Here is a 25,028-nt window from a genome sequence, read left to right on the forward strand (position 1 = left end):
AAGTTGAATCAATTTCAGTCTCCTGGGGATGGCTACTTCAAGTGGGGAAGCCAACGCATCTTGCCAGTCCTTGTCTTCTAGGTCCCCCACGTCTGCTTCCCATTGTTGTCTGAGGCGTATAAGTAGGTCAGGGCAGTTATTAATCAATTTCTGATGGGTTGGGGATATCGCTTTCTTGGGTATCGGGTCTAGTAGCAACCTGTCTTCTAGTGGAGATGCCTCTGGGAGAACCCCCCCCTCCACATTCCCCCTGGTGGGAATGGCATCCTTAAGGGTGTGACTATTTGTAAATACCTAAAAGTTTCGGATTGTGCCAGTTGATATTCCTTCTGCAGTTTGGCAAACAAGATCAGCCCATCTTTTGTCCACTGATCCCCCACAGATGAGATGCCAATTAAGTCCCACTGGTCAAACCTGGAGCAGGATCTCAGTCTACCATGCCGCTCTGACTCCCAGAGTGGTATTGCTTGCGTTATTCCCTTGTGCCAGCCTAGTTTTTTTGTTAACTTGGTGCCAGGTTTCTATGGTGTGGGCCGTGGGGTCTGTGAGATGTTGGTGTTCAGGGCTAGAATAGAGGGCTCTACGGTATCCACCTTGTACCATTAGCCATCTATCCGTTTGATAGCTAGGTTCAGCTTGTGGGACATGGACCCACCAATTGACTATTGTCAGTTAAGATGCCCAGTAATATTGTTTAGGATCTGGCAGGGCAATCCCCTCATCGTACCACCCCCTCGTCAGTTTCTGCAGTGTGATGCACAGTCTCTTCCCGTACCACAATAGGTTCTGCACTGCGCTCTCAACATTAATGAAATAGGAGTCTGGGACCTTGAAGGAGGTATTCTGCAATGTTTACAGAAAACGAGGCAGTGCCAGCATTTCAAAAAGGGCCGCCTATCCCAGAAGGGTCGGGGGGGGGCGCCAATGTCGTACATCAGCGTGCAGGTGGGTCAGAGGGCCCTGGAGATTGGTATTGTAAAAGAGCAATAGGTCAGGGGTCACAAAAATCCCCAGGTATCGGAATCCCTTGGTTGCCATTGGGACCTCGCAACCTGGTGGTAATTTTGGCTTAGGATGTGGATCAAAAATAATATGGATTTTAGTCCAGTTTATGGCATATTCTTGATTTTTGGCAACCACTCGGAATATATGAAGGATATGATGGATCGATGCGGTTGGGGCTGCAATAATATGTCGTCCACATAAAGGGAAATTTTGTCTTCGTGGTGCTCTGTCCGTTTTAACCCCCTATCAGGGGGTCCCCTCTCACCCATGTCTCCAGCGGTTCCGGAACCAGGGCAAAAATAAGAGGCGACAAGCGACAGCCCTGTTGGGTTCCCCTACCCAATTAAATATGTTTGGACGTATGGCAGTTGACTACTATTTGTGCTTTTGGGTCTGTATAGAGGAGTTTAATCCATTGTATGTAGTTAGGGCCGAACCCCATGCGCTCCAAAACGGCGAATAGGCTAGGGCCATTTAATAGTGTCAAATGCCATCCTGGCATCGAGTGACAGAGCTGCATCCTCTTCCTAACACCCCATGTAGACGACGGAGATTGAGAGCAGTTTTTCGACCCGGCATAAAGCTTGACCGATCGGGATGCACTATTTTGTTAATTATGGGGATAAGCCTGTTTGTCAATGCTTTGGCAAGGATTTTTGCCTCTGCGGTGAGCAATGAGATAGGTCGTTATGAACTACACTCTTCCACTGGTTTGCCCTGTTTATGTATCACCACTATCAAGGTAAGTCTAAGCTCACTTGGAAGGGCGCCTATTTGATAGCTGTCCAAATACATGTCCTGGAGGAAGGGTGTTAACTTGGAGGCCGTTACCTTGAATAACTCAATTGGGAGCTTGTTGGGTCCCATAGACTTTCCAGAACGTATACCTAGTATTGCAACTTGTAACTCCTCTTTAGTTAGGTCTCCCTCTAGAGACTATTCGGGAGCGAGGCGTGGGACCAGGATAGTAGCCATTAGATCACGGGAGCCAAAAGCAGAGGCTGTGGTAGCGGATGTGTATATTTTGTCTAAATAGGAGGCAAATGCCTATGCCATTTCCTGTGGGTCCTGTAGATCCTAAAAACTAAAATCTCTCTTCCTCCGGTTAGTACCTTGGATGATTTTTCTCCTTTGGATATAGAGGACACTGTGAAACTTATGAATAATATAAAATCAGGTGCCCCCAGTGATCCTTGTCCTACATGGATTATTAAGCAGATTGCAGATATTACCTGTAGGGCTTTGACACCTCTGTTTAATGACATATTTCTTTCTGGAACTTTTCCTAGTTCTTGGAAAAAAGCTTCAGTGCTTCCTCTATTAAAAAAACAGTCTTTGGACCCTAAGGATCCAACTAACTACCGTCCTATTTCCAGACTTCCCCTACCAGCCAAAATGCTAGAAAAAGCTATTAACAGACAACTTAGTGATTTTCTTCAGTCAAATAACTCTTTGGATCACTCTCAATATGGTTTTAGAGCTCATCACAGTACTGAGCTGGCGCTTCTCAAATCCACCAAGGAGATTAGAGAGGTGATGGACAAGGGAGGGAACGCGATGCTGATCCTATTAGACCTATCCGCGGCCTTTGATACCGTTCATCACAAGGTATTGCTCAATCGGTTATCAGAGATCGGGATAGGAGGACGAGCATGGAATTTGCTCTACTCCTTTCTGAAGGATAGATCACAAATAGTTGAACTAAATGGCGATACTTCTGAACCCTTTTCTTTGCCATGTGGGGTGCCGCAGGGCTCGTCTCTCAGCCCTACACTTTTTAATATCTATGTGGCACCCCTGGCTAGTATTATTAGATCGTTTGGGTTTCAGCTCACCTCCTACGCAGACGACACACAAATTGTGTTGTCTTCGATGGAGGGAGCTGAAAAGGAAACAGGCACACGTTTCTCAGATTGCATGGGATCCATTTCTAGGTGGATGTCGGCAAATTGCCTTAAGCTAAATTCAGCTAAAACAGAGGTTTTGAGATTTGGCAATAATCCTCTGATGTGGACACCTGACTGGGCCTGACATGGTTGGGCTCTGCCCTACACCTTGCAGGAAAGCTAAAAACCTGGGTGTGGTGGTAGATGACAAACTCAACATGGGGGACCAGGTGAGCAAGGTGACGTCGGGATGTTCTATGGTACTTAGAATGATCAGAAAAATCAGGTCATATCTATCTGAGGGGTGTCTCAGAACGGTGGTGACTGCACTTATATTATCACGCCTTGACTACTGCAACAGCCTTTATGTTAATATGCAATCACAACATCAAAACAGGCTGCAGGTTATTCAAAATGCTGCTGCCAGACTGTTGACCCGGACTCCCAGGACTGTGTCAGTCAAAGGAGAACTAAAGAATCTGCATTGGCTCCCTATCCACTTGAGAGTACATTCCCTGTAGAACTCTTAGATCTACTGGGGCTAAGCTAGTGAAAACACCTTGCTTTAAAAAAGTAAACTGGGGAGGCAGAAGTTTTGTTTACAGTGTGTCTAAATTCTGGAACGAACTCCCTTTTATGCTAAGAAACTCCTCGGATTTCAGTTTTTTTAGGAAAAGTCTTAAAACATGGTTCTTCTCTCCGTTTTAGTTCCTTGTTAGCGTAGGTTATCAGTGCTTAGCGCCAGGACACCGTAAGGTAATCGTGCCCTCTATAAGTCATATTAACATACCATAACATAACATCCCCCCCCCCCCTTGTTCCCCTTAATAGCGCAACCCAACGATGGGCCTGATCCCACCTCTCCAGACAAGCCAACAACTTACCGGTCCTCTCCCCATGTTCGTAGAGCTTGCGGTACACGGTCTTTTGCTTGGATTTAGCTGCCTCTGTTTGAAGCTGCTTATAGTCTTGCTTCTTAGCGCCCAAGGTTTGTTTGGCTGACTCATCGTTAGTAAGAGCTATTTCCCCTCCTCTTCCACGATCTCTCTCTCAAGCGTTTCTATGCCTGTCGTCAATTCTTTTTTTTATGCCACACCATTAATACGGCCTTTTATGACGACCCTAAATGCGCCCCACTGGGTTTGCGGTGAAGCCACTGAGCCAACATTTTCGCTGAAATATTAATCAGTGTCCTTGAGCAATTCTGTTTTTATATGTGGAATTCTTAGCAACCATGGATTAATAGTGAGGGTTGTGCGTCGGGGTTGAGAGTCCAATGCCTTCCAGGCACAGACTGGGGAATGATCGAAGATACCTCTCGCAAGGCCTTGGTGAAATTAGGGACGTTCACAGTGTGAGTCAGTAGATAGTCTATACGTGACTGACTATCATGGGCTCCAGAGTGGAATGTGTACTGGTGGGCCCTTGGGTTAGGGTGTCTCCAGATATCCACAAGGCCGAAGGCCGAGAGAAAGTTCGCTAATTTTTACCTGTCATTGGGGTCTTGCCTAGGGGGGAGTCGATCAGTCATTCCATTAACAGTCAGGTTGAAGTCTCCGCCTATTACCTAGAATATATTTACTGAGTTCTGCTAGTGTTGATTGTTGCAGGGATGGGGAGACATATATTGACATCACGTTAAGTAGCTTCCCATCCCATATTCCGGTCGCAGCTGCGAATCTGCCCTGGATATCCACTCATGTTTTGCAGATTATGTATGGGCAGCTCTTACCAATGAGAATGCCTGTCCCACAGGAACCAGAGGTGAACCCTGCATGGGCTGCAAGTCTATATCCCCATCTATTTAGAACCTTGCAGGTATTACCAACAAGGTCTGTCTCCTGCAATAAGACTTTCTCAGGCACCTGGCATTTTAGATATTGTAGGACTATCCCCCGTTTAAGTTTGTCTCCAAGCCCATTGACATTCCAGGTAAGGAATTGGAGGGCTCTTCCCTTCCTACCATCCATAGTGGTATGTGTATGTTATTCAGATTACTAAATATTGGATTATGTGTGTGGTGCCCATTCCATGACTAGCCCAGGACCGAGACCTCCCCGCAGCATTACTTTTGCAGACCAAGGAGTATTGGGTTTTCCTTCTCCCTGTCGCAATGACTGATCTAGAACATAACTTAAATCTCCCCCTTTCCCAACTTGAACATACCCAACCCCCTCCCTACCTCCTCGCACGGTGGAAGTAGAACCACCCGCCTCCCCAACATAGCAGAGTGCCTGTCGCCCACTCCTGGAAATCGGTGGTGCGTGGGCCGACCCCACCTCCAGCATCAAGTATCAATATTCGAGCATGTTGAGTAATCTGGTGGGAGTAGGTTGCCACTCTACCCCAGCACATCTTGGCTTCCCCAGTAGGATTTTACATGGTTAGTAGGTGTCGCTCCATTTAAGGAGCTCTCAGTTCAGGTTAGTCGTATTCCTGTCTCCCAAGTTGTTTCCGTTCATTCATTAGTGTCCCTGTTTCGTATGTACGCTGTCAGGTTAGAGCCCAGATCGTCTGTCATTTTTCTGTGTTCCATGGGCAAAGTTACTCGCTCGCGTTTGTCGGTCTGTGTGCGTTTTCTGAGGGTGAAGAACCACATTTTGTCTTCCGCTTCGATCCTCAATTTAGCAGGGAATAAATTGGCATAGTTAAGCTCTTTATCCTGTAGGGCCTTTCTGATTTCCAACAAAGTGCAGTGCTATCTCTGTACCATGAGCGTGAAATCCGGGAAAAAAGTGATTTTGCTGCTTTCAAAACTGATTGGTGGAGTTTTGCGTGCCGCTTGGAGGATAACATCCCTGTCGTGAAAGTTAAATACCCGTGCCAGAATGGGTCCCTATCAAAAAGTACCTAGACAGGCCTGTGGGTTTCAGGTGTTTTTTTTTATGACTAGATCTTCTACGAAGAGATCTATTGCTGGGCCCTCCACACGCTCCGGAACGCCTAGAATTCAAACGTTGTTGCGCCGACCTCTCCCTTCATAGTCATCCAGTTGGTTCTCCATTCTCTCCGTACTTATTTGTAAGTCCTTGATTTTTTTTTTTCAGTAGGGTCGTGTTGGTAACTAGCGAGTTAGTGATGGTCTCTACTTCTTTAATTCTAGCATTTGTGTTGCGACTGCCACCCTAATTAGGGAAACTTCAATGGCAACAGAATTCATCCTGGGTTCTAGAGAGGTTCGTACCGTAGTGATTGAGCACATGATATCCTGTCTGGTTAGATCATCTTGTTTTCCATCTTGTTGTGTCATTGCACCTTCGCTTCGTACTTCTGCAGCGCCTTTGCTTGTGTGCCAATCCCCTGCTGCCAAGCATATTTGTCCAGATTTGTCTGCAGCGTGGTGCGGCCGCTCTTTCCTCCCACCATTGCCGCACTCCATGGCTCTCCAAGGGCGCGCACAGGGGGGTCTGAGTCCGCCAGTTACTCACCGCCACCTGCACTGGCCATTGAATGATGGCCCTGTCGGGCCTGTCTGATTTCAACCCCAAGGCGCGCACCCCCTTCCTGCAGTTGTTGTTTCTGAGCACCAAAAATGCACTCAATTATGCTGATGTGTCACCAAGGGTCTTGCCCAGGCCCCGGTCTCCATCAGCGTCTACCATGGGGCCCCGGCGGTTCGCTCTCGAGTTTAAGTTGATGGCTTTCACCACCAGGTGTTCCGACTGTTGCCCACCGAACTTGTGTGGCACACACCACGTGGGGTTACCAGCAGGCAACACCATACGAGTTTAGATCTGTAGCGAGGGGCAGGCCAAATATTATCCCCACTGGGGCCTGATCTCTGTGGCAGGACTGCTGGCCTCCCCTCCCCCCCGCAGCTGCTTCGAAACCTGGCTCAAGTCTAAGCGCTGCTTCACTGTTCCCCTGGGGTCCGACTCCCCGGGGGCTTGAACCGTCAATGGCCGTCGGGACCGTGTTGTGACATCAATTGGCCCGTAGGCCGGAACCGGGTCCGACGCTCTTTCAGGTCGCTCGAGGCGGGCTAACTCTTCACCCTCACTTATTCTGTAGCACACACCAGCCACGGCCTCCTCCGCTGTGTTCAGTTTCTACTCTCGCTCGCCCGGTCCAGGGGAGCGTGCCGGGCGGGCGATGATTTCCAGTTGCCTCCCTCCGGGTAGCGGCGGTCGCCGGACCAGGCACTAGTTGCCGTACGGGGCAGCCAGTACTCCCGCTCGGTGGGACGAGACCTCCTTTTCTCTCTGCACACCTGTCGAGAATCAGCCACACTTGTGATAAATCTGCGCTCTCCCAACTCGTCGGCCGCCAGTGTTTGTGTATTTCCGTGAAGCTCGCAGCGTGTCCCTCGACTAGGTCTCCCGGGTCATTCGCTCTAGTCCTGTTTTTTCGGTTTCGGTCACCAACCTCCCGCTTCACTCGGTCAGGGGGATTGCCTGGGGTGGCAGGCGGCTTTGCTTCAGCTCACATTAATGGATTAGTATGCAGATTAATTTGATGCCGGTCGTGGTGTGCCGGAGCTGCGTTGGTGTGCGGCCATCGTCCTCTGCAGTTGGCCACGTCTCCCTTCATTTCCCCTTTTAACAAATACTTACACTGGGCCTTCCTCACCCATAGCATAAAGGTAAAGAACAATCAGCCCTGGTGACATTGGGACGTTTTCACCTACAGTGTAAAGGTGTGAGCAATCAGCCCTAGGAATAATCACAGAACAATAACATGAATTTGAGTAGGATTAAGCTTATGCCCGATCATATGTGGGAGCAACAGAATAATAAGTTATGATCTTTGACAACCAATACCTATCAATATTTGAGGCAAGGCTAGGGAGTATATACTCAGTGAGGGTTTTTTATCAAACACCCTCGCTTTGAATGTACGGTATACCTTACCTCTATATAAACAAATGAGTGCATCTAGCCATGATTGAAAAGGGTTTTTAAATGTGGTAGAGTGGCTGTCAATGGATTATATGAGTGAAGGTTGGTTTTAGGTTCTGTGATGGACCCTTTGGATAATTACGTTCTGATTAATACACTTATTTTATGGCAATTTTTGTTTTTTTTATGATAAGTTATGACTCCTAGATCCAGATATAAATAGAATTTACTTAGGTCAATGTTTTTGTGATTAGTTTTGTTAATTTAGATAAATATAATTTTGTTACATAACTGATAAGATTCTATTTTGACATATGTTCTGTTTTTTATGCAGGTGAACACTGCTTTTTCGTTTAGAGGGGTATTAGTATTGTTGTTGGCCTGAAGAAGATGGTCCCACAAGATTTTTCCACCGAAACGCGTCGACACCCCCACTTGCTTTGTTAAATTTGAGGAACTATGGAGCATATGTGTTAAAATATTTTTCATTTGCTTATTTTTGATTCCTTCGAATTAACAAAATTGTAAACACAAATGTGGATGTCTTGATTATTGTCTCTCTTAACAATGCTTTGATCATGTCGTGCACTATTTTAGGATGAATTGAGATTGTTTTTTAAAAACATTTTTAAGCAATGTGTATTTTATAAATTTTATGACTGCTTTTTATTGATTGCTTTATTAAACAGATTGTTATAATTGTCTTTTGGGTTACCTCCTAGTTTTATATTAAGAAATGTGTGAATGTGAAGATAGTGGAGTATGTGATGTCTGAATGAGTTGTTTTCTCCAAGAGAGTCTTTTTATAATCCATTAACTGGGTTTTAATAGAACAGCTCAAGTGGCCTAAAATCGTCCTTCATGAATTAGGCTGCATCTGAGCCTCTAGCCTGCTAGGTTTGAGTTACGTGCTTTGAAGGCTGGGCTGGAAAGATAATGGTTCTATTGGGAGTGATACATTGGGCATTTGTCACCTAAAGACAAACCTGGTGATTTGGCATCTCCACCGTCACTTTCCAGGTCCAGTAAAAAGAGGTATTTTGGTTTAGCTCTGTTTTGCATACACCGTGGCTTCATGCACCCAAGGACGTAGAATGCATGGGGTGACCATCTGGGGGGGGAATTCTCTTTTGAAGTTAAAAGGAGGACTGTTAATTAGCATAAACCAACCCAGTGGCCTGCTTAGAAAGCTATGCTAACTAGAGTCTTTCATCCACCTATTTCAAACGAGTCTGATAGTTTTAATTCTAAAGTAAGGAAAGTGCTAAAAATTATGAGACCGTTACCATCACACGTTTTAGAGGTATTATCATCCACCATTGAGTGGTCACTATAAACTAAACTTTCCATCGCTTGCACTCAGAGCAGTACTGGAATCTGACAAAGACATTAAGAACTGGGGCATCGCCTGATCGGCCAAGATGACGTTAGCGTTTTAGGAGAGCTCCGCTAATAACCCCATAAATGCAACATTATCCTGCCGTGCACTGCACTTATAGGCAGCTTAGACAACCCACCGTGGTGCGCAAAGGCTTAAGGAAAGTGCGGTGAGCCCAGAGACTGGCCCGGCTGTGCCTTCTGAGTACTGCAGCGAGTGATGCAGGGCCATGTCTGCTGATGAGGCCTACACCCGGCCTGGCCAGATGATGGAGCCCCGCAGAGAGTAGCCTGAGAAGCTATGCGGGTGGTTGCTGGGATGTCTGACCACTGTGGCGGAGCCTGAGCACCCTGATATTCGGTGGCCGAGCAGGCTGCCCCCTGCCCAGCGGAGCCGGACCCAGGACCCCTTGAGGCTGACTGCAGCAGTTGGCGGCTGTGAAAGGTTGCCCACTGGCATCGGCGAACCTCTGGACAGGGGCAGCCTTACTAATAGTGGTGAAAAGGCGGCGGCGATGTGGGGCAGACGGAAGACTGCTACCCACCCCCAGAGAACTGTGAGGCGAGACGCTCCTGTTGGTACAGTGCTAGAGGGCACACGTCTGTAGAGCGGCCTCCCATGTGGGATGCATAAACGGGCACTCTGAAGGACAGAGCGGCCTGAGGATGGGAAGGTGAGAAGCCGAGACCTGGGCTGCAGGTGCGGACTACAGGGGGCCCCTTAGATCATGGGCTGCGGGCTGGTGGTGGCTGCTTGGTCGCAGAGATGGCCCATGACTGACCAGATACTGCTCTGAACCTTATGCGGCAGCGGAGGCCAGAGGTGCACGAGATCGGTTTGTGGCCTGTTCCATGGGCTGAGGAGCTTAGCTGCCTGAGAGGGCCACTGAGACCAAGCAGACAGTGCCCTGGCCTGAAAGTGACTGTTGTAAATCGTCCCTGGACTTGTTGTCTGTTGGTGGATGCTGGAAGAACCCTATGGGCTTATGTTGGTGTGCCCCTTAATACCTGTAGGAATCCCCTGGAAGTAAGGCATAGCTGGGGAGCCCCCAAATGCTCACGAAGATACAACATCTTGGACCTGTGTGTTGACATTCCCCCCCTCCCAGCTGCTGGCCGCCATAAGCCTTTGCAGTGGCAGCTCCTCCGCTAAGGCGGAGGAGTGTCGCCCCTCTGCCAGGAGCAGCGAAGAAAGGAAAAAATAAAATGATAATAACAAATGTTATCATCATTTTACTTAGTTCTTCTGCTGCAGCAGTGCGTGAGGGGGTGGGGTGGAGCTGCAAGAGAGGAGTGGTAGAACACCCTTGTGTGCAATGACTGTTTGGTCGGCCCTCTCCGGATGCCCAAAATAGTCATGGGCACTTCCCTGTTCTCCATACAGTCTGCATTACAGCCTGCATGGAGAACATGCCCACCCCTCCAGCCCCTGGCTGAGCGCTGTGTCACAGCACTCAGACTAATCACAACTCTCCATTGGAGCGTTGTGATTGGCTTAGCGGTGGGAGCCTGGCTGCCTGCTCTCTGTTCCGACCTGAAGTTGGACACAGGCGAGCAAGAGAAAAATTGCAGGACCCGGCGGCTGCGGCAAGGTAAGTATGATTTAATTATTTATTTATTTAAAAGCAGCCCGTGCCCCTCCCTCCCCCTGCACACCCCCCTTTCCTCCAGCATGCTGTGCCAGCTGCCCCTGAGCCTATGTGCTGGATCTGTTTGGACTGGAGGAGAGACTGAACTGTTTCGGTCTGTGCAGGTTCCTCATTACAGCCATATACCTGTCCCCACTGGAGTGCACTACTGAGCGGTTGTGCTGAGAGTACAAACCCGGGTGCACATTAGCAGAGTCATACCTGCGGCTGGCGACGAGAGCGTCCAGAGATATCACTACTATGGTAAAAGACAAAGCAGCCAGGACGACACAATCTAACAAAATAGACAATTACACCCAGGCTGTCCTGCTGACGGGAGGTGCTGATGAGGCCCACACCAGACCTGCAGCACAATCACCCGTGGATGTCCAAGCACAGGAGCCCACGTTATCTGACCATATGGACAGAACTGGCTATGAATGTCACTCTGCTGCGAGTGAACCTACGGGGGTGGGGGGTTGGGATGAAGACCGTGTCACTACTGCGGAAGGTGCTGTGGTGGACCTGCAATCTGAGGTGGTGAGCCTCAGTGAGACAGTACCCTCCCTTCAAAAACCAACTGTCCGCCTGGAGGACCAAGTGGAGGTCGCGGAAGGCTGTTCGCGGAGAAACGATCTTCATTTTGTGGGATTTTCCGAGAGGGCCAAAGGACAGTCAGCTGAACTGTTACTCAAGGACTGGCTGAGTAGGATTATGCGCCCACAGCACTATCCAAATTCTTCACAGTGGAACAGGCTCATAGGGCGCAGGCGCAGCCTCCCCGCCAGGGTGCGCCACCGAGGGCCATTATCGCCCAGCTGTTCAATTACAGAAATAGAGACGCAATACTGCAGCAGTGGGTGTGAACGGCCCGCTGAATTTTGAGGGACACACGGCGTCCGTGTTCCCAGACTACACTCCAGGATCAGGGGCGAACATTGTAGGCAGGTAAGGTGACCCTCCGTTACCTTAATTTGCACTACAGTCTGATGTTTCTTGCAAAGCTCCGAGTGGTTTGCCGGGGAAAGGTGCACTTCTTCCACTCAGCGGCTGAGGCCTCGGAGTGGGGGGACACACTGCCAGGGCCCTCGTCTCAAGCCTAAGAAAGGCCAGCAACACAAACTCCAAAGCTTAAATCTTCCTGACAGCAGAGCGAGCCGGGAGAAACACAGAAACTAACTCCCAAGTCCAACAAGGACGAATAGAGGTTTACTGTGATGAAACGCGCCACGAAGCGGATGCCCTGCTGGCACCGCACATACCTCAACTGGACAGATGGAGTGCTCCTGAGTACGGCACAGACAGTACAGATAATGGCTGCTCATAATTTGCTCTCTGTGTGCGGTGCCTGGGTGGGGTTGGGGGGCAGTTGCGATGGTGGGCAATCGTGAGGCTGAGATCCTCTGTGGAAACCCCACTGGAGGAGCGACATTTCACCCAAGACCCAGTCGCACAGCCAAATAGTAGGTTTACAATAATGCTCCAATAAAATCATTCATTTTACTCCATTTACTCAGCGCTTTATTCCAATTATTTTATATGCTCTTGTTTAATCCACATGTAAGGGGTCATGCTTTTTCAAAGCTTCCAATGCTCAAGATGTGCCCATCCAGACCTCTATCAAGAACACGATAAAAACTCCTGATTCGTCCAAAGCAGTGTTCTTTATTTCAACCCAATGCATTTCGGGCTTAACAAGCCCTTCTTCAGGGGTAAGTACGAAGACTGCATCATGCTTTCATCCCGACATCCATTTCCTTGAAACTGGAGGGGCTGTATCTACTAGTGGGGACGTCTGACCTACCTTTTAATACTGAGGGACTGACGAGGAGATGGCCCTCTAGACCTATGCCTGATGTCTCCCAATCCCACTGTTTGCACGCCTTTCCCAGTACAGTGGGTTGACCTAATGGGAAAAGAAATTCGGATAAGGAGGTGTCGAGATGCACGACCACAACATGTCGGGACCAGGGGTCATTGTTTGTGGCAGGGTAGCGGGAGGGGGAGTTTCGTTTTCCTTTTCTTTATGCCGGTCGCGGTGCACTGATCCCTAGCATTGCACAGTAGTTATTTTAAGCTTCGGCTTGAGTTATTTATGAGCACAAAGTTTTGTATGTGGTGGCACCTGCAGGTTTTAGTGTTGCTCCTTGTAAGGCGGGATGGGTTTGCGGTACTGCCCATTGGGTGGGGGGTGTTTTGGTTTCTATTTTTTGTATTTGTATGGTGAGATAGGTGTCAACTCCGGTAGATTAATGAAAGACGATGTGATGGGGTGGAGCCTGGTGCTCTGGCTGGCTTGACTTTGCAGATGTGTTGGGATGGCTGAAACGACGTTTAAATTCCAGACATGGAATGCCAGGGGACTTGCCCAATCAGAAAAACGTCGGAGAGTATATGCGTATCTTAGGAGTTATCATGTGTTGATCGCTTTTTTTACAAGAGACACAAGTCTGGGGGTACTGTTTCCCTGCCCTGCATAAAAGATGGATGGGGCAACTGTTTGCAGTATCATATTCGGGGTTTGCATGAGGAACCTTGATCTGAGTGGCTTCTGAGGTGCCGTTCCTGCATAGGGTCCATGCAGTAGACACTGGATGGCCAGTTTGTGATCCTGTCTGGGGTGTTGGTTGGATGAGATTTATGCCTTGTTTCTGTTAATGCGCTGAATGTGGACAATCCAGTTTTTTAGTGAGGTGGCAATGGCACTGGCCCCATATTTAGCTAATGACCTTCTGCTCACTGGCGACTGTAAGTGTGTGCTCGATGCAACATTAGAGGGCGAACCTCCTAGGGCACATATGAAACTCCACATGACGTTACAGACACGGATGCTGGACATTGGGCTATTGGATATGTGGCAGGAAAGACACCCGAACTCTACAACATTTTCCTTCTACACGCCGGCAGTGGGTACATACCATAGACTAGATTACTGCCTTTTTATCTCAGGCCTTGTGGTCCTAACCCGTGAGGTGACGTATATTTCTGACCACTCACCTCTGTTGCTCTCCCTGGACGACCCCGACCGGCGGTGCCATTATGGTGCCTGCGGGCAGAGGCACTGACGGATCCGCCGTTCCGGGCCACGATCCGAGACCCTTGATGATTGATTATTTTCAAGAAACCTGGGGAAGCTCTAGCAGGCAGGATTATGACTGTGAAGCCTTGAAAGTGGTGCTTAGGGGAATATGTACGAATACGAGGTGCGTCAACAGTTGCCATGTGATTTGAACTGGGACGAAGCTAAACTATTTGAAGTTGCACAGACTCTCCCAACATAACCCCTACGGCTAGAAGAATGGAGCCGATTGCGGGGCCTTGTCCTTGATGACTGGTGCAGACTGGAAAATACACTTACATGGCCCAAAGACAGAGACTCCACGTTGAAGAGGATAAAACCTGGAGCGCTACTCGCGAAACTAGTAAGACAACAAGATAACCGAGAACCCATCTTGACGTTGGGAGACCCAATAGGCACATTAGTAACATCACAAGCAGCTATAAACTAATTGCTACGTTCACATCTTGCTTGGGTATATGCAGAAGGGATGACGGGAATGGACCATAATGGGCTGGACTTTTTAACATGGTTGGATCTACCCTGCCTGTGTCCGTAGGATAGGGACACCCTTGAGGCGGACCTTGATAGGGAAGAGATTTTTGCCTCACCGAGGAACCAAAAGCAGGCAAAAACACAGGGGGCGATGGCCTCCCTGCTCAATTTGATCATAAATATGCCGATCTGGTTGCTGATAGTTCACTGGAGGTGTATGAGGAGGCATACAGACCGGGCGCCTCTCAGACACTATACGTGAGGCATTAGTGGTAATGGTGCCCAAAGCGGGTAAGGCCTTAGAAGAAGTGAAGTCTTACAGGCCTCTCTCAATGTTAAATGTTGATACCAAAATATTGAGCGGCCTATTGGCGTCCCAAGTGCTTCCCTACTTGCCCGCACTCATACATGATGTTCAATGCGGATTCCTCCCTAAAAGGAGCACCATGTTTAATTTACGTAGACTGTTTCATGTCCTCCAAGCCCCTGAACTGCGAGGCGGTCCGTGTGCACCAGTGTTCCTTGATATAGTACAGGCCTTTGATTCAGTTTTGTGGGGTTATATCTGTCAGGACATGGAGAAAATGGGCTTGGGGACTAAGTTTATCATGTAGCTTAAGCTATTGTACACAGCCCCAACCGGCAGGGTGCGCACTGGTGGCCTTGTCTCGGATTATTTTCTGTTGTGCCGTGGTACGAGACAGGGTTGTCGACTGTTGCTGTTATTATTCTCAATAGCAATTGAACCGCTGGCGGGATTGCAGGGGGCTTAAGGTGAGAAACTGTGCACATTATTTCACTTAATGCGGATGACACCCTGGTGTACCTGCTGGCACTGACCAAAGCATTGCCGGTCCTGCAGGTGGCACTATCGGAATTTGCGTCGGTCTCCGGCCTTTCAATGATTGCCCAGAAATCGTAGCTCATGCCACTTGGGATGCTGGCGGGCGCAGACCCCGTGCTACTCCCATGGCTGGCGTGGCCGTGGTGTTCTTAGGGGGTGTGCGCTACCTAGGTATTAGGATCGCTATAACGTAGTCGAAATTCTTGGATTTGAACATAGAGAGGGTGCTAACTAGTCTGCACCGTCAGTTGAACTCTGGAAACACCTCCCCCTATCCCTGATGGGAAATATGGCCTGGTCAAGATGGTGGTACTGCCTTGTTACCTATATATCTTATAAGTTGTGCTATACGAGATCCTCCGACGGTACTTTCGAGAGCTGGACAGAATCCTCTATTATGGTCCACTAAGCAAAAGAGAATTGGATTAGGCATTCTGTGGCAAACTTGGGAAAGAGGGGCATTGAACTCCCTAATCTTGAGTACTATTATATAGCAGCACACCGCCAACATGCGGTCCATTGGTTTGATGAGGAGGATAATTGGGAGATGAGACTGCTGAAGGGACTGGGTGGCTCCAGAGGCCACCCAGAGCTCCTCATGTGTGGGGCAAGAATTCCGGACAATTACCCTCACTTGGTTAGACAGATGAGCTGTATATGGGAGCAGGTGGTTACGTAAGTCCTTCGCATGGCTCCATTCGCAAGAGATATGCCAATATGGGCACTCAATCCCTTCGCGGACATAGAGAACACTATGTCTATGAGAAAATGGAAAGATGGAGGATGCAATGTACTGGGCGATCTATACCTGGGGGCCAGTTTATCACCCGGGAGGATGCAGAAGATTTATTTGCCCTGGGTACAGGACAGTATTTGTAGTATAGCAAGATGTTGGCCATGGTGCGCAAGCTCTGTCCTAGTTTCCCAGAGGAACCTGCACCCTCACAGACCGTGAACAGACTCTTGGATATGATTGGGGGCAGGAGACTGATCACACATTTATACAGGGAGATTCTGGAGGATTCCCGGGAGATCACCCTGAAAGCACATGCCAGATGGGAGGACGGATTATGTGTCGACATAACGCCACATGACTGGGGTAGGGTGCATGAGGGAGCGCGTGCAGTTCGCTCTAACACCCGTTTTGAACTCATACAGTATATCAACATGTATCAACTGTACCTTACTCCAAAGACCTTACATGCTATCTACCCTATGAGATAAAATGGGTGTCCACGTTGTGGAACACCCGTGGCCGACTTTTTACATATGGGATGGCATTGTGTAGACATAGCACCCTTTTGGACAGTGGTATTGATGACTTTAAAGAGAGCCGCTGGTTGGGAGTTTGATGGTACCCCTCAGGAGTTGTTGCTGGGCCTTCTTCCCGTCAATGGTAAAAAGAAACTTGGCCGTAAATTCTTAATGTTGGGGCTATTGCTTGCAAAGAGGTGAATTGCTATCAAACGGCTCAATGCGCGCCCGCCAAGCTACTGGGAGTGGCTGTGGGTTGTCTCAGAATGGGCAGTGGCAGAGTAGGTCAGAATGAAACATATTAGAGAGGATGAGAAACTAAAGGATGGTGGAGGCAAATACTCCAGGATTTGCATGAGGGAAGGGAAACCGTGAACTGTGGAAATGTAATTGAATGATAAATGGTACTGTACGACATGTTCACTGGTCTGCATTAATATGTAAAGATGCCTTGACTTCCACCCAGGTGTCGGACTGTAAAACTGGGAAGAATGTTGTCTGTATTAAGCGATGCCACCTTATCATGCACCTATGTCTAGTCTTTAAAGTAAATAAATATACGATGTTATCACACTTCAGTTGCACTGGGAGGGAGTGGGAGAGGAAAAACTGAGTTTGTGTTAAAATGTTCATGATATGACAGCATATTGGGTACAGGATGTTAGCTGTAACAGATCTTAGATGCTGTAAAATTTATCAAAAGTTTATAAGGACATACATTGTGTTTTCCCTTTAACCCACGTGCTGAAAACTGTTCTCGTGTGTCATGGAGGCTGACCAAGACAATCTAAGACAAGTAGAGTCTGGACTTGGGGTGGAACCTTTTCTGAAGAGAGTGAAAGACCAGGTCTAGGAGAAGAATCTGCCGTTGACATACTTTTATCTTATTTTAATTTGTATAGCTGGGTAATCACCCAACAGATAAGGGGAAAAATTAAACCTTTACAATAGGCCACGGTTTTAGTATTTGGGCTAGGATTTGGTGGCTCCCAGGGAACCCTACTAACCCTAAACATTTCTGTAAACTAGTTACCCAGAGGAATACAGTGTCTTGCAGTTATATTGATCCTGCAATTTCATACCCAGATTGCACAGAGGATTCAGGACACTTATCATTCTGAAATTCATGCTGCATGTTTATGGTTTTTGCCCCTTCCTATCTCGCCACTAGGCCTAACCACATGTGTGGGAACACAAAATGGCATGACTTTACATTCCAGTGTTTTTAAGCACCTTAATATGTGGGAATTGTGTTTTCTTCTGTAGTTTGATGTTTGCAGGAAATTGCAGGTAAGAAATCTGGATGGGATCTATGCAAGCCATACATCCCTGGAATCCCCTGGGCCCCTATTTTTCAGAGCACAAATACTGCATCCAGTCCTCACCTTAATTTTAAAACAAAATGTGTTTTTTTAAGCCATAGTGTGATATGTGCATGGTATTCTATGGAACAGAAACTAGCCAGATATATGCAATATTTACCTCAGTCAAGTCAATTTACCTGGATCTCTAGTTTTCGTGAACTGGATATTGGTTCGGTGCCTGTAGAACCCAGGGTCTAAACCAAAAAAAGTCCATAAGCAACTGGTATACCCAAATTCCGCTGCCATTTGCAAGCCCATCCACAAATGTGGTGTACCATGTTATTAGAAGAATGCCTGATGGAAAGACATTTGCCAATGGCAGAAATCTTTGGTGTTTAGAAGTATGTAAATGTGAGGACATAGTGCTTTTCCGCCCTGTTTGTCATGTTCAGGTTATTGTAGTTAAGGAGAGCTTGTGCAGTGCGCAAAAGTTACACCTCATTAGACAGCACTGAATACCTTATAGCCACCCTACAAATGTGGCTTTATCTCCTTGCTTGTAAGACCTACCATGGTGGAATGTTTTCCTTGGAGGCATTTGTGATATATCCGTAGCATCCAAATAAGTCCAAAGCAATTGAATCAAAATGAAAAACTGCATTAATCGTGACTTTCCGGCTCCTAAGTACACAGTTTGGAAGGACATTGTTATTCTGTTCATCATATGTAATTCAATCGTTATTCTAGCTTTCTCAATTCATTTAATTTCCATTTCAAATAAAGTCATACTTTCTGTCTGTCCGAGATGTTTTCTGTTGCTATTCCAGTTTTGTTTTTCATGTTATTTACTTTTTATGCACATACTAAACGTCAATTACCTCTTTGCTTGGCCCCCAGGAAAATGCCCTGATGGCAGACCATCTTCATATCACATTTTGTACCATAATTGTAAATCCTCCCTTAATGCCACATCTTAGACAGAAACCTTGACTCAACTGTTAACTTGTTTCAGCAATGATCATTCAGACAGGTGAAACTCTGAGGCAGACCCGTGAGAGCACCAAACTCAAGACTCTGGAATATCCTCACCCCTCCCCCCCAGCACCCCCCCCCCCCCCCCCCCACATCAGAGCTCAACCACATGTGCTGCAGGAGACTCCTGAAAACGGAGCTAGTCCAACTTGATGGGTCTCAAGACTCTTAAGAAGACACTATCGGTGAACATCAGCTTTGGGTGCCGCCCTTCCGCATGGGCCATGCTCTTCCCACGTCGCTCCTTTTCCAGATTGGACACTGCTTCTTCTGCATTGGACACTGCTCCTTCTGCACAGTGCATTATAAAACTTCTAAATAAATAAGTAGTAAGAAGAAGGATGTGTAGTAATAAGTGAATGCTAATGATCCACTCTGGTTTCTTACCTATGAAAGACTACTTTGAGATGACCGGATTTTGTACTTTAAAGTATGATTCAAGTGGCACAGGCTCAGTTCTCAATTAGACAGTTTCATTTTGGGATAAAGACTTCCTGTGAAGGTAATTGATCATATTATGCTGAGCAGGAAACGGTAGCCCCTCTAAATAGGCACACTTTCTAATTACAACCAGCAGAACACAACACGTTGTGGTTCCTACTGTTCACTTGTGTCTCTAAAGGTGCAGGGGCTGCCATGACAGCATCACCTGCCGACATTAGCCCTCGTGCCCTTGCAGAACATTTAGGCACAGAAGAAAGCCAGGAACCAGACCACGCGCGCGTGCAGCGCCAAATATCACTCCAAACGTTTACTTAAAAAAGTGAAAAAATGGTGCATTTTCACACATACAGCTCCACGTTAAGGGTCTTAGGGCCGGTTTGCAAATTGGATAAAGACGCCATGACATGAATTGGTTACACAGGCAAGTACACTTAAGGTTTAGAAAAGCACAACACTCCAAAAGGTGGTACCATCATAAGATTTTACTAAATATTCTTAACTGGAGAACTGTTCATTGGGTGGGGAAATGTTGAGAGCCTATACAATATCACATATACACAATAAGTTACAAAATTACATAACATTTACAATTTGATGTGAAAGCTACTGAGTTAAGTTGGGCTATCCCGCCAGAAATAGTTTGTAAAACTGACATCCAGGCAAACATGGACTGTGGGAGAGGGACGTTCAGACAAGTCAAGTGGCATCACTAGATGGGTGACACGGTTGCTTCTCACGGCGATCCTTGACATTTTTCCAGTGCGCTGATAAACTTTATCAAGGTCAACTTTCCCATTCAGGAGGTAGGCCTTTGTCCTCATCAGCATATCCAAATGCTTCTGCTCTAGTCTATTCCTCAATTTACTCTTGATGGTATTCATGAGGCTGAATCCTCGTTCACAATCTGCACTAGATGCTTGGAATGTTGCGCAGACATCAACAAGCTGAGACACCACACTATACTGAGCAGCATTGCGTACTGTGAAATTCACCATGTCTTGAAATGTTGTAAATAAACCACCCTTTACATGTTCTGCCACCACATATTTATAGTCTCTGTATTGTCGAACAACATCTGCTGGTGTTTCACAATCACCCAGGACCAAGACATTTTTATACTTTTCAACAAGTCTTTGTATATTCTCAGTCCCAAAATCAAAATGCGATTGTGTTGATATTGCTTGGATTTCAAAACTTGCCCATTCTTTCAGTTCATCCTCAGGGAACCTTTTTTGCATGTGCTCACAAAGAAGGGAAACAAAAGACAAAATAGGCCGACTGTCAAACTCTTGCCTTTCCTTGTACAACGCCATCATATCTCTTACATTGCTGCTGCAAACGACAGTGTTCCCCAAATACTGTTCCTTAATTTGGCCAATCTTTGCTCTTGCATACTGTACAGCTTCAACAGTAGTCAAAGAACTTTTTGGGAACAGTTTGCACAAAGATGCAAATTCACTCAGAATGTCATTAAGTACTGCAAGGGAAATATGGTAGTTTGAGTCAGATAGCTTTTTGTAACAATATTTAGCAACTGGATCATTCTCTTCAACTTTCTCATGCTCAAAGTACTTAAGAACAGCCTCGTAATTCCGAATTAGTGCACCAACTGCAAAATGCCTTGAAAGCCACTGGACTTCATTCAATGGTCGAAAAGAGACCACTTCACAATGCCATTTCATCCAGCTTGGACTTCCTTGCAGGAGATCTGGAGAACACAGTGTAGACAGTCCTCAATAATGTCTCCATCTCTTTAATCATTGGAACCCTCTTCCAGGCATCATCAACTCCCAAATCTTCTCGATGAGCGACACAATGCTGCTCAACTAGATGGGGAATAGATTGTTTAAGGCGAGTAGCAACACCATTATTTTTACCCAACATCACAGACGCACCATCGGATGTGAACATGACCATTTTCATGAGATCCAGTTCATTGGCAGTGTAGAATTCCTTCACAGCAGTAGTGATAGCCTCAGCATTACAACTTGTCAGCTTCACTATGCCCCCAAACAGTGTTTTGTGCTCTGTTGAGGTTACAGGTCGGAACTTGAAGTAGAGAAGGAGCATTTTTGAAACAGAAATATCTGTGCTCTCATCAATTATCAATGTGTGATACAAAGCTTTACGAAGTTCTGCCATAGCTTCACAGTGTATCACGCTATTGATGGCCTCAAGGAACTCAAAGGCAAAGTTCTTGTTCCTCCAGCTGTCTGGTATCTTCACATACAAAGCTAGGTGGTCATGGATGTCTTGTACAGATAACATTGAAGTATTCATCTTGACTGCCAGCAACACATTGTTGATGAGAATCTTTATCTCCTCAGGCAGGGATCTTTGTCGTTGAACTACTTCCATTCTTGTTGCTTTGTCAGTGGCAGTTTCCGTCAGCATTGCCCGCACTCCAAAACCAAACCTGGCAGCAGCACTTCTGTTTCTCAATATCACCATGGCAGACTCGTGAACCCGGCTAATTAGATGGCGTTTCAGGAAATCCAGTTTCCAGCCATCACTCCATTTCTTCCCTGTAGAAAAGTCCCCAACAATCTTGGCTTCAGCACATGCTTTGCAAATCAAGCCCACGTCTGGACTGTATTGAAATAGTTCCCCAAGTTGCACGCGAACCTTGCTTCGTGATTTCTGTGTCTCACCCTCCACAATTTCTTTCATCCACTCTTCCTTGAATACAAGGCAACATTTCTTCCTTTGTGGTGAACACGTTAATAGTTTTATAACCGCAGCTGCATTTCCGCTTAGTTCACTAGGGAACGGGCTATTGTACCAAACTGCGCTTCCTTAAGGGCTAGCGCAGCGATGTATACACCTGGCAAGTGTTTTATAAGGAACGATATTAGTTTTTTAACGACCCTGTGGTATTTTGCACCAGTGCATTCTGGGGCCTGTAGTTTTCGTTTCCTGTTATAAGTGTACGCCTGGATATTGGCCGTTGGCTAATGGACCAGGACTGGTTACATGCCAGGTCCACTCGCAGTCTTGCATGTTAAACGATCGCCAATATTTTTGAAAACAGCAAAAAAGTAATGGTTTGGAATGCACTGGTTAGATGGCCCGCGCTAAAGATGCACGCATTCCTCAAAGAAACCACGCTGGTGGTGGTGTGCGCGGTGCTGTTCAAGCGCCTCTGAAGAATTACATTACTGGCCTTACATTATAGGGATGACACTTAATTATTTTTATGTGGTGTCCCACGTTGATGGAGGTCACAGGAAGTGGTGATATTGCCTGCCAAGGGCATGTGGCGGGGGTCTGTGCAGCCAAGCTTTGTGCCGCCTGCATGGGTGAAGGCGATGTTAGCCTCTATTAATGGCGGGGCAGCTGCGATGGACAGCTGGGGTCTGTGGTAGGCCCTATGCGTGTCTTGGTGGATAAGTGAAGTTCTGGGTGTTGGGTGGGTGAGTGGGTTGGAGAATGGCATGTGAGGAAAGGAAGGCACTGAGTGCCCGCTGAGAGAGAACAATAGAGAGGCATGAGCAGTGACATAGGAGTCTATGTTGGTGGATACCGATGTCATGGGTGGAAGAGCTCTGGCGATCAGTTTTGCTGAAGTTTGTTTTGTACAAATACCTGTGAGATTCTCCATTAAGGATCTTGGAAAGCTAGAAAGTTCAGTTTGTGTGCTGCATTAATTCACTAGCACCAGGCAAATTACAACTGGCGTAGATAGCTAATTAAGCAGCTTTCCCTTTTTTGGTGCGGGGGGGGGGCTGCGATTAACATGTATACTTAAATAAAAGCCTCAATCTGCCCGCAGCCTCGCTTTACTATCAGAACAATACAGCAAGTATGCAAACCAGGCCGATTACCCTACAAAGCACACGCCGTGGTTTTAAACTTGCTGTATTGTCCTGATAGTAAAGCAAGGCTGCGGTTGAGGGGGGGGGGGAGGGGGGGGAAGGAGATTGCATTGATTTTATTTAAGTATTCATGTTAATCGCAGCTCGTGAAGGGGCTGCAATTAACATGAATACTTAAATAAGGGCACAGAATCTTCCCCGCAGCCTCGCGCTACTGCTCAAAGAATACAGCAATCAGGGCAATTAAGAAGCCACATTAAGCTTACCTCCGCTCCCAGTGTTCAACTGCAAAGTGGTCACTTCCGCTGCCGCCGTCCTCCTCAGTATGGAAATGCTCGTTTTCGCGCCGCGCGCCTTTTAAAAGCGGCGGCGGCGCGAATTCTCTCGTGGGAAGTGCCGTCTGTGCGCGCTGCACACATGGCACTGCGCGCTCGGGGATAGAGAAGTGCGCGCGCGCGGGCGCGCGCATTATCGGGAACAGTGATCCCACCTCAACTTTAGCTTCTACACAAGCCAAAAAGATGAATGTTTGAATTATATACACCTTTTTTACATTTATTTTAATGAGAACCTCTTCAGCTTCATACCTATTCCCAGTTACATTTGTTGATGTATTAGTGCCTGGCGTTGATGCTCCTTTCCACTCCTCCTTCCATTGGAAGGCAGATGTCAGTGCACAGAAACTCTTACCCTTGCTTACAGTGATTTTATTTATTTCAGACCGTGAAGGTAGTGATGGATATTCATCTAAGCAAGCTGGCTGGAGACATACTGGTGTTTCTGACAGGTAAGGCTTCACTTTCTTTGCTGAAGAGTGATTCATTTATGCATTGCACATCTGGCAATATGTACTGTAGACCTTCAGAACCAATGTGAAAACAGATGTCCGCATCTTTCTCCTATGTTTCCATGTACACCAAAGGAGGCCATACAAATTGTAAATAAGATCACACTATGTTTATAGAGGGTTTCAGGAGTTCCTATTATTCTCATTGGCGCAATGTCTTCTCTATACTTACTCTCTTCGTCACCTTTGGTGTGATCAGTGTTGTGAGGGGAGTGCCCCCTGTATGATTTACAGTTGTGTCCGAGAGGCCTGTGCGCCAGAACTGTTAGAATCTGTGATCCTGGTTTTTAGCCTCACCGCACACTAACCTAGTGTGTGAATGCCTAGACCTGCCCCTGACTACAAAAGGTTTTGGACGCACAAAACGAGCCTCCCCCCGCCCCCATAATGGCAAAGCCTAGTTTCACACATGTAGCACTGTGGGTGGGCAGCATTCAGTGTTTTCTAGTGATTTTAGTCACCAGACCCTTTCACATGCACTGTGTGAATGCAAGCCTACCAGCCAATTAATCTGAAAGTCCCACTGCTCACGGTGAACCTGGAAATCCAACCACTGAGCTATGTGTGTGTTGGTACGATGCACGTGTCTCAGAATGAGCCAGAGTGATAAAGACTGTGGGTTCCATTTTGCAAGCACCTGGCTTGGCCGTATGTACAAGATGAAGGTTAGGTTGCTTTCCCATTTGGCAGAAATGTGATGCTGACTTTCCTGAGTTTGGGGACGGTGGATTGGGAGACCAGACACTGAAGTGAAGAAAGTGGAGACAGGATTTCTCCTAGAAGTTGGTTACGACCTGTCCGATAAAAATAGCTATTGAGCAGTCTTCCCATTACTGCCATTTTGTGGATGGCAGGGGTAAAGGGTGAGGACTGCAGTATCTATTGTCAGGGATAAAGGGTTTCTTTGAAGAAGAGCAGACCGCTGCCTCTCTTTCTGATCTGTGTCAGCAGTGGTCCCAAAAAGCCAGGTGCAGGCTCACCACTTTTGTACCTCTGTGCTGGGTGCTCTATCTAGAGACTGTCCTGCTTTGAAGAGCATTACTCAAGATAAAAGCTAGTCCGAAAGATGGCCTGACCAGGACACATGACTCCGAAACCGACCCCAATCCAGTTTGAAGAAGGCAGCTTTGGAAATCGAACCTCTTTGTGCAAAATACCATGTAAAAGGGGGAGCTGCTGCCACACATGTTGGTTTCTATGG

At 47.1% G+C, this 25,028-nt stretch overlaps 1 protein-coding gene across 1 annotated transcript in view; it reads left to right on the forward strand.

The window, feature by feature from the left end:
* DHX40 (DEAH-box helicase 40) overlaps positions 1-25,028 on the forward strand; it is a 332,526-nt gene that overhangs the window by 66,996 nt on the left and 240,502 nt on the right. The window contains exon 6 of the mRNA XM_085649399.1: positions 23,701-23,767. Coding sequence (XP_085505525.1) covers positions 23,701-23,767 — 67 coding nt within the window. The remainder of the gene's footprint in view (positions 1-23,700; positions 23,768-25,028) is intronic.

This window comes from Triturus cristatus, chromosome 3_2 (assembly GCF_964204655.1).
Source record: "Triturus cristatus chromosome 3_2, aTriCri1.1, whole genome shotgun sequence".
In the NCBI taxonomy this organism is placed as follows: Eukaryota; Metazoa; Chordata; class Amphibia; order Caudata; family Salamandridae; genus Triturus; species Triturus cristatus.